Source organism: Hevea brasiliensis, chromosome 4, assembly GCF_030052815.1.
Source record: "Hevea brasiliensis isolate MT/VB/25A 57/8 chromosome 4, ASM3005281v1, whole genome shotgun sequence".
NCBI lineage: Eukaryota > Viridiplantae > Streptophyta > Magnoliopsida > Malpighiales > Euphorbiaceae > Hevea > Hevea brasiliensis.
In genome coordinates this window covers 109,720,532-109,729,653 of record NC_079496.1, presented here as the reverse complement: position 1 = coordinate 109,729,653, position 9,122 = coordinate 109,720,532, and the positions used below count along the sequence as shown (strand labels likewise).

Sequence of the window (9,122 nt, the reverse complement as noted above, 5' to 3'; positions counted from 1 at the left end):
TCGGAAGAGGAGAAAAATGGCTTATGAGGAAGAAAAGCCATCAAAGATCAGAAGCCTTCATCACCCAAAACCAACCTTCCAAAACCATAAGTGGCCTCAAGAAGAAACACATATGAATGAATGAATTAGCGGAAGAGAGGTGGAAGGTAGAACTTTATGGTGTCAATGGCCTTAAAGGGGTCAAAAACCAAAAATATCTCAAGATGCCTTTCCACAACACTAAAAAATAGAGTACTCTCTCCTTGTGGAAGACCTAGGCTCATAGTAGCTTCCTTAATATAGATATACTAATAAACTTCTATCAAGGGTATATGGAATCTTCAATAAGAAGCCTTAGACCTTGCATACAAGCCACACCCAACAAAAATGACAGATCAAAGAAGAAACCTCTCCATTTGAGCATCAATTTGCCATAAAAATCACATGAGATTTATTTATATACTGTTTGCTTGAAGGTGGAGAAAAAAGGCCCACTCTCTTGATAAGGGAGAAGAAAGCCACCCTTGTATGAAAGGGATAAAGGAGGTGTTAAAGATCCAGGAGAGCCCAAAGTACCTGGAGGAGAATCCTTTCTTGATGGGCCTTATGAAAGAAATACTCATGAGCTTAACCATCAGTTTTGATGCCACTTGTTGAGAGTCCTCTTTTAATAAGTCTAATAAAAAAATACACTCATAAACTTAACATCACATTTAATCTAAAATTTTAAGACAATAAATTTATAAATTATTTCCATTTATATGTATCACTAATCTTAATTTTTTTGATGTAAAAATTCTACACTTATATATTAAGACGAGAGGATCAGTAGAAAAAAAGGAATTTGCTTCAAAGAGAGAAAGACGAGTTGAGAGAGTTTTCTCTTTCTAGTAAACTAGAGAGAGTAGCACCAAGTTTAATTGGTCGCATCAAATTTCAGTAATGTAACATTATAATTTATCAAATATAAAAATTAACTTAATAAATGATAGAAGTATTCAAATATTATATTATAATTATTCCAAAGAAAGAAAGAAAGAAAGGAAGTGTAGTAAGAGTCCCCTTGGTAAATTAGTCACAGAGCGTGGTTGTATCCAAGCGGGTATTTTCCGAAGAAAAGACTTCCCCACGTACACACTCTAATAATATCTATGAATAAATGCTACACATTTCCATCGACAATGCCTACATTTCATCTTTCTTTTATATTTTTCATTTATTTATGATTTATTCTCTCTCCTTTTGAACTTTGACTGGAGGAAGAGAAGTACAAGCAACAAAGAGAGAGAATTGGCTTTGCTTGCAGCTTTCGGCGCTTTTTCTTTCTCTTTCCATCCTTCCAGATTTGGCCACCTCTTGATCCCCGACTATTTATTTAATTTTATATATTTATATAACATATCTATTCTTAGTTTCTTACAACACCCACGGCGTAAGGACCAGCCAATTGCTGTCCTCTTTGCTATTGCTACTAAACTATTCACCCAAATCAGTACCTAAGCTACTTTCCTTTCCAACCAGGTAACTTTCTTCAAGCTCACTCTTTTGCTTTGCATATGCTTAATTTTCTCTTTCTAGATCTTCCCCTTTTCTGGGTTCCATTTTCCTGAGGGATCTTTTTACAGTTCCAACAGTAGCCGATCAACAGGTTTTTGCTTTTTTGTAATTGATTCGCTTCTGGGTTTGTTTTGTAATTGCCTTTTTTTTTTTTTTTTTTGTCTCTCGTGATTTTAAATTTAATGGGTATTGAATTCTTAATCTGCTTCAATTTTTTTAATATACAAATTTTCTTTTTTCCGAACTTATTTAAAAACGAAAATTTTCTGGTGGGTGCCTTCAAATTGAGCAGTAAATGATTCTTTTTGGGAGCTTTTATTGAAAGCTTTATGGAATTGTAAGAATTTAGTTGATTAATCCAAAAGACTGTGTTAAATGTTGCTATTTAACGGGGAAGGACAAAAAGTATCTCAGGCGAAACACAGTATATATTTGCACAACACATACGGTATGTTTATTGTCGGCTTCAGTGGCAGATACATGTCTGGGCATTCATATACGTATTAATTGTCTTAACAACATGTGTCTTGGCTGATGGTGTAACTTTGATTCGCGAAAAATGTCTTGTACATTTTGGGCTCCTGCTTCTACTGTCTAACTCGTATGCATGGACTTTGATCAAATGAAGCTCAATTAGCATACACCTTTATGTGAAATTATAATGTTTGATCCGGTCACTAACCATTTTACCAGAATCTTCCAGTCTGCAAAGTTGGTTTTGCATTTCAGTGGAACCATGCTATTTGTCACCCACAAGCTACAAATAAATCAAGTACAAGGCTTAATGTTTAAGGAGAAAATAGGGCTTTCTTGTGTTGGCTACAACTCATCAAATATTAGTTTTGCTACTGTTTTGCATAATTGGTTCTTCATTTTGCTAGTACTCAATCTGGAATAATCTCGCATGACATATCGTCATGTTTTAATGGTGATTAAGCTTTAAACAATTTTTTTTTTCTGAGGAAGGTGTATCTAATCTTTAATCTCTTCTGTAGGTTTGTGGCATCTTGTTCAGGTTAAGTTGACCACATAATGAGTGATCTTTATAGAAAGGAATCAAAGAATTTTTTGACACCTAGTCAAGCCTGATCACTGCCTTGTCTATGCTGCCTATTGTAATACAAAATATGGGCTCACTCTGCAGTAAACAGCGCCGTTACAATGAAGCAGATGCTGAAGAGAGTGCACAGGTGAATTGCCCTTCTATTAAGTGCTACAGGAGCAACCTAGAATAATTTAATCTGTAATGATAATTATCCTTTATTTCTGTCTTCTCTCATAAGCTTTAGGCCTCAAATTAACGTTTAATGCATGAAATTTCTAGGCTGCTGAAATTGAAAGGCGAATTGAACAGGAAACAAAGGCTGAAAAGCATATCCAGAAACTCCTACTGCTTGGTATTCACAGTTCAAACTTGCTTCTGATTGCAGTAATCTTTTAGCAACTATAAGTTAGTAGTTTGCCAAGGCTGTAGACTTGAACTTAAATGGTTAACAACAGCATGGGCAAAATGGGGCACTGGGCGTGATTCTACGGATGTGTTCAGAGGAACAATAATTACAAATTCAATCAGTTTTACATGCTTTTTATTGCATAGCATACAATGTTAACTGAGGACTGAAACATTAACATCCTTGGTTGGATTGGTGAAAACTTTTCTTTCTTTTTTTTATTTTTTTTAATTTTTTATTTCCATATTATAGGGCAACAAATATAGATAATACAAGGTTAATTGATTTTCTTAAATTTTTTCCTGCTTTCCTTCATTTATTTTCTTGTTTGCTTTGTTGTCGATGTGTTAACTTACAAATACGTAGTTGCCATTTTCTGATGCTTGATGACAACTTAAAAAGCTTTTGATTGTGGACATAAGCCTGCACATTCAAATTTAGAATCTTTACTCCTAGAACTTCAGTTCTACCTATTTGAAATTTTGTATTACAGTGCTTATATACTGCTTTCTTTTCTTTGTTTTGAGTTCTATCAAATACTTCAATTCCTTTTCCATTTCCTTTTTATCTTTGCTATTTTTTTTTCCTTTTTGGGCCATTTTAACATGCTATGTTTAACCCTTTCATGATCAAGGAGCTGGAGACTCTGGGAAGTCCACAATATTTAAGCAGGTAAGTAAGGCAAATCTTAATTACATATTTGATTGCTGACAATTTACTTATATGCATTTCTCATGCATGATTTGTTTGCAGATAAAACTTTTGTTTCAAAGTGGTTTTGATGAGTCTGAATTGAAGAGCTACATATCAGTCATCCATGCCAATGTTTATCAGACAATAAAAGTATGCAATACTTGAAAGGGTGTGTTGGTTATTTCCCTTTTTGCATAATGCAAAGAATATGTAGAGTCAGCCATTATGGCAAAAATTTTGAATTGTAGAAGTTGTGAATTTTATATTGAAAGTACTGCCAATGTGTGTGCAGATATTGCACGATGGATCAAAGGAATTGGCTCAAAATGAAACAGATCCCTCAAAGTATGTCATATCCAGTGAAAATAAGGTTTGAATTCACCATTTCAATGTCTATTACATTGGTTCAATTGAGATTCTCTCTTTTGATTTGTTTAGCAATAATTTAATAGAAATGCAGTGTTATGACTCATGTAACATGAATTGATTGAATAGATTATTGGCAAATTTGCTGGATTTTGTTGTTTTCTTGAGAAATCTTGTGAAGTCCTGTGTTCAAGAGGATTTGCCGTTAAAACCAATATTTTTTGTTGTACATCAGGACATTGGAGAGAAGTTGTCAGAAATTGGAGGCAGGTTAAATTATCCATGTCTCACCAGAGATCTTGCACAGGAGATTGAAACTTTATGGAAAGATGCTGCAATTCAGGTAGCTGGTTTATTATGTAAAATACATATACGATAGCTGATTCTCTAGCTTCTCTCTTATTTCTTTAGATTTTGATGTTTATTTTCCTTATTAGATAATTTAAGCTTTTCAGTTGTGGTTTCTAAATAAAGCAATTTTAGTATTAATGTACCCTATACTTCTAGGAAACATATGCTCGGGGTAATGAGCTTCAAGTTCCAGACTGTGCCCATTATTTCCTGGAAAATTTGCAAAGGTTGTCTGATGCAAATTATATTCCAACTAAGGTATATCGAATTCTTTTTGTTTTTCTTATTCCTTGCACGTTATGACAATAATTTGTATCTGAATTTGATCATCACTGGACGTTGTTTTAAATATGCAATAAAATAGACATGAGGAAACATTGTGCAAACAGCATCTCAATAGCTATGGAATGATGTGTGTTAATCAGGAGGAGACTGTCTTAATGCAACATTTACAATAAACTTCAAAGGTTTTTACCAACTTTATTGTTGGTGTATTGGATTTGCTAGTGTAAGGGAAAAGCTAAAACTTTTAGTTTGGGAAGCTGATAATACCATCAACAGATTACCTAGTTATATGAAATTAATAAATCATAATCATTTCAACCTTTATTATTCTAATATCTTTTAATTTATTTATCCCTTTTTATTTATTAACATATATTGTCATATTAGAAAACTTGTGAAATAAAATTTAGGAAAGATTATTATTTAGTGCCTCTATTTTAACAAAACTAACTAATTGGTCACTTTATTTTGAAAAATACATTAGTTAGTCCATGTATATTTAAAGCATAAATTTTATAGCATTTTGGCTTCTATGGGCAACTTACTCTGAAATTTTTTTCTTAAGTATAGATCATCACATTTATAATTCTTTTGTATATTTTATATCACAGGAAGATGTTCTATATGCAAGAGTTCGTACAACTGGTGTTGTAGAGATCCAGTTCAGGTTAATGAATTGTTTTTGGTGTTTACTTTTCCTTGTCTGAAATTTGATGATTTTTCAGTTTTTGACTTGTACTGTTTTGAAACCAATAAACTACAACTTGGCTGGAATATATGGTTTCCTGTGCATCCATCATTATGAATGAAATAATTTGATATTGTTCAAGTAACTCATTGTATCTATAACTTCAACAGCCCTGTTGGAGAGAACAAGAAAAGCGGTGAAGTATATAGACTTTTTGATGTTGGTGGCCAGAGAAATGAGAGGCGGAAATGGATCCATCTATTTGAAGGAGTTACAGCTGTAATTTTTTGTGCTGCAATTAGCGAGTAAGATCTTCTATTTTCATCCATAGAATATTGAACCTCATTTTAGTTAATGATAAATTTTCCCTTTTAATGGGAAAAATTTTGATTCTCTCTGGTCATGGATGTTGTAACTTGTTTTCCTTGTGTTAGCTTTTATCCTTATGAGGATAGTTTTCATTGTTATTTTGCGTCAAGTTTTAAACGGCATCGATGAGAGCATTTGACTAATATTTACCATCAGTAAGGACTTTATTGAAGTGGTTTCAACTTCCATTTGAATATACTATTTATTAGTATAAAAAATACTGCTAAAAAATAGTTAGTGCATTAATTGTCACTATATTTCATTGAAAGTTGTTCAGTTGGGTGGCTACCATCACTGGCTCGCGGCAGCTGCCATTGTTTAAGTTTGTGCCATTTCCACTGGAGTGGGCACAACTCATATCCATCTATCTGTTAACATGTGACTTGACAATTATAACATAAGATCATATGTTAATTGGAAAAGGCCTTGAATTGGTAGTTTGTGTATCAGGTATGATCAAACACTTTTTGAGGATGAAAACAAGAATCGTGTGATGGAGACTAAGGAGCTTTTTGAATGGGTCCTGAAGCAGCCATGTTTTGAGGTTTTCTTTTATGCCATTTCTCTCTTCTTTTTTTTTTTTCAGATTTCTCATTTTCTTTTATATGACGTTTGTTATGATAAGCTTCTGAATCCAGATATTTGCAATTCTGTACTTCTGTAATTTTGGATTCTTGTGTGCAGAAAACATCCTTCATGCTGTTTCTCAACAAATTTGATATATTTGAAAAGAAGGTTCTGAAAGTAAGAGCTAATAGGACGGTTCATTTTCATTCAGTAATTTGCAAATTAGCATTAGTTTGGATCTTTGATATTCAACATTGTATAGGTGCCACTGAGTGCATGCGAATGGTTCAAGGATTACCAGCCAGTTTCAACAGGAAAACAAGAGATCGAGCATGCATACGAGTAAGCATTTATACATACATAAATATTCCTGTAATTCCTTTTAAAAGAAAGTTATGAACTCATTGAATAGATGAGAAACACGGAGTGTTTCTCTTGCCAACTTCCATTGACATGCCTTTTCCCCCAGTCTTTAAATTAGTTAATAGGTGTGTAATTGATTAAAAGCTTCAATCATGCTGTACTTTGCTAGAGTTGAGGAAGTTTGTTCAGCTTGATGATGCAGGTGATAGGAGAATCTTGTCAACATATTTGGTGAAAATTTGATGGCTTGTTCTCAGTGGCCAGGACCAAACCACCATTCACCCTACCTTATTAATGCTTTTCGAATCTTCCAAAATTGTTCTTGATTCCATACACACTGACCATTTCTGTTGATCTTATTTTTCAGATTTGTCAAGAAGAAGTTTGAAGAGTTGTATTTTCAAAGCACAACCCCTGATCGTGTGGATCGTGTGTTTAAAATATATAGAACCACTGCCCTTGATCAGAAACTTGTGAAGAAAACTTTCAAGCTTGTGGATGAGACTTTAAGACGGAGAAATCTCTTCGAAGCTGGCTTATTGTGACCAAGAAGGATTTACTTCAAAATGAATGTTCATAGTTTGAAGAACTGAAATATTTTGAAAATTAAAAGTTGGAAGAAACACCTCCATCACCATCTGCTGGCATCAGAATTTTTGCACAGGTTGAAAATTTTGAATGTTCATTTGGTTTTCCTCAATTGGAAAGGAGAATATTTTTCCCCCATGATTTTCTTTGACTGTTGATTTGTCGTGAGAAAAAAGTTCCCAGAGGATCTGTTTACTTGACTGTTCTGTTTTGTTCCTGAGTGGGGATTGAATATATCATATGAAAGGAAACTTATTTATATTCTTTCTATCTTAACACAGGTCATCATCATGATGTTTATTCTTACCCAGAATTTGACGTTTAACGTTGGAAAAAAAGAAAATTTATTTTTAAGTCCCTCAACTTTATGCGTTTTCGCTTTTGAGACCTTTGCGATTTTCTTTTTTTTTTTTTTTCAACCTTTGAACATTTATTTTTGGACACATCAAGCCCTTTCTTAACTATGAGAGTATTGTTAACGAACGTTCAAAGCACGTTAAGACAACGTTGGTTGTTTCTATCCTTTGTGTAGATTGAGAGAGATGTCTGTGCACGGTAATTTGGGCAATTTGCAGAGAACGAAGGATGAGGGTAGGGATGGTAACGGGTTATTTTTTTGGGTATTCGATCCGATCGAATCTTAATAGAGCTGATTTGAGTAGTATATAATTGGGTATGAGACGGGTTTGAGTTTAAAATTTAATATCTGTGATGGGTTCGGGTCGAGTTCGAATTTTATATGTTGGGTATTCGTTATTCGAACTCATTTATATAAATATTTAATTAAATATAAAAAAATATATTTTTTTATAACAATATTTATAAATTTTTATATATTTTATTTTATATAAAATAAATTGAAATATTTTATGAAATTATTAAATTTTTAAAATATAAATTATTAATAAAAATAATTTTTTAAATAGATTATTAATTAAATATATAAAATTAAATAAATTCGAATATTTTTTGAGTAATAACAATCGGGTTTGAGATGAGTTTAGATAATAAAAAATAAATTTTAATCATATTTGGGTCGAGTTTGGATTTTTAGAATATTAATCGAATTCGATTAGAGGATGATTTTTGCAGATGATCTATGGGAGGGAGAGAGGAGAAAGGTGGAATAGAAACTAAATGGAAAAAAGATCAAATATTTGTATTCTTAGTTAATAAGCTCGTAATTAAGTTTTATGGTAAAATAAATTATTACTTAATAAAATATTTTTTAAATAATAAAATATTATTTTTTTTAATTTAAATACTAATAATTATTATTTTTCATTAAAATAAAATAAAAATAAAATTTTGAAAAGAATATGAACAAACGATAATTATTTTAAAAATTAAATATAAAATTAATATTTTCTATAAAAAATAGAAAAAATAATATTTCAATTTTTTAATAAAAAATTAATTTTATTTGACTTTAATTAAAAAGTATAGTCTTTATTTGACAATCAATTGAAAATATAAGGGCTTAATTAAATTTCTTTCTGAAATTGAATTATAGTTTATTGAGAGAATTATACCCTATTTTGATAAGTAGAAAAGAGAGAAAGAAAATAAGAGAGTAACACAAGTTAAAACACACACTTTATCTTATTTATAAGATATTTATCTTAATTTATAAATTAGTTAAATCAACTTATTTAATAAAACTAACCTAATTATTTATAACAATTTTTGAATTTATAAATTGAGCTTAAAAGTTAAAAAGAAAAACTTAAGGAGACCCAGCTTTTATTTAAATGTCAAGGATTAAATAGATAGATTGTAAAAATATAGGGACTACTTTTAATATTTTTTAATTAATATATTAAAATATATCAAATCTACTTTTACATTATTTTTTAATTAATATT

The 9,122-nt window shown here is 31.4% G+C and overlaps 1 protein-coding gene across 3 annotated transcripts; it reads left to right on the top strand.

The window, feature by feature from the left end:
* Positions 1–1,147: 1,147 nt before the first annotated feature.
* LOC110664702 (guanine nucleotide-binding protein alpha-1 subunit) lies at positions 1,148–7,516 on the top strand. 3 transcript variants are annotated; one of them, XM_021824467.2, is made up of 14 exons: positions 1,148–1,500; positions 2,532–2,726; positions 2,861–2,933; positions 3,622–3,659; positions 3,741–3,830; positions 3,973–4,050; positions 4,282–4,389; positions 4,554–4,655; positions 5,294–5,349; positions 5,541–5,675; positions 6,190–6,283; positions 6,424–6,483; positions 6,569–6,648; positions 6,859–7,020. In XM_021824467.2, the coding sequence occupies exons 2-14, from the start codon at positions 2,640–2,642 to the stop codon at positions 6,902–6,904; spliced, it is 1,047 nt and encodes a 348-aa protein (XP_021680159.1). In that variant the 5' UTR covers positions 1,148–1,500; positions 2,532–2,639; the 3' UTR covers positions 6,905–7,020. The 3 variants fall into 3 exon arrangements, with proteins under 3 accessions (XP_021680159.1, XP_021680157.1, XP_021680158.1); XM_021824465.2 differs by lacking the exon at positions 6,859–7,020 and adding an exon at positions 7,037–7,516 and having other exon boundaries at positions 1,150–1,500; XM_021824466.2 differs by lacking the exons at positions 1,148–1,500; positions 6,859–7,020 and adding exons at positions 1,512–1,627; positions 7,037–7,516.
* Positions 7,517–9,122: the final 1,606 nt, after the last annotated feature.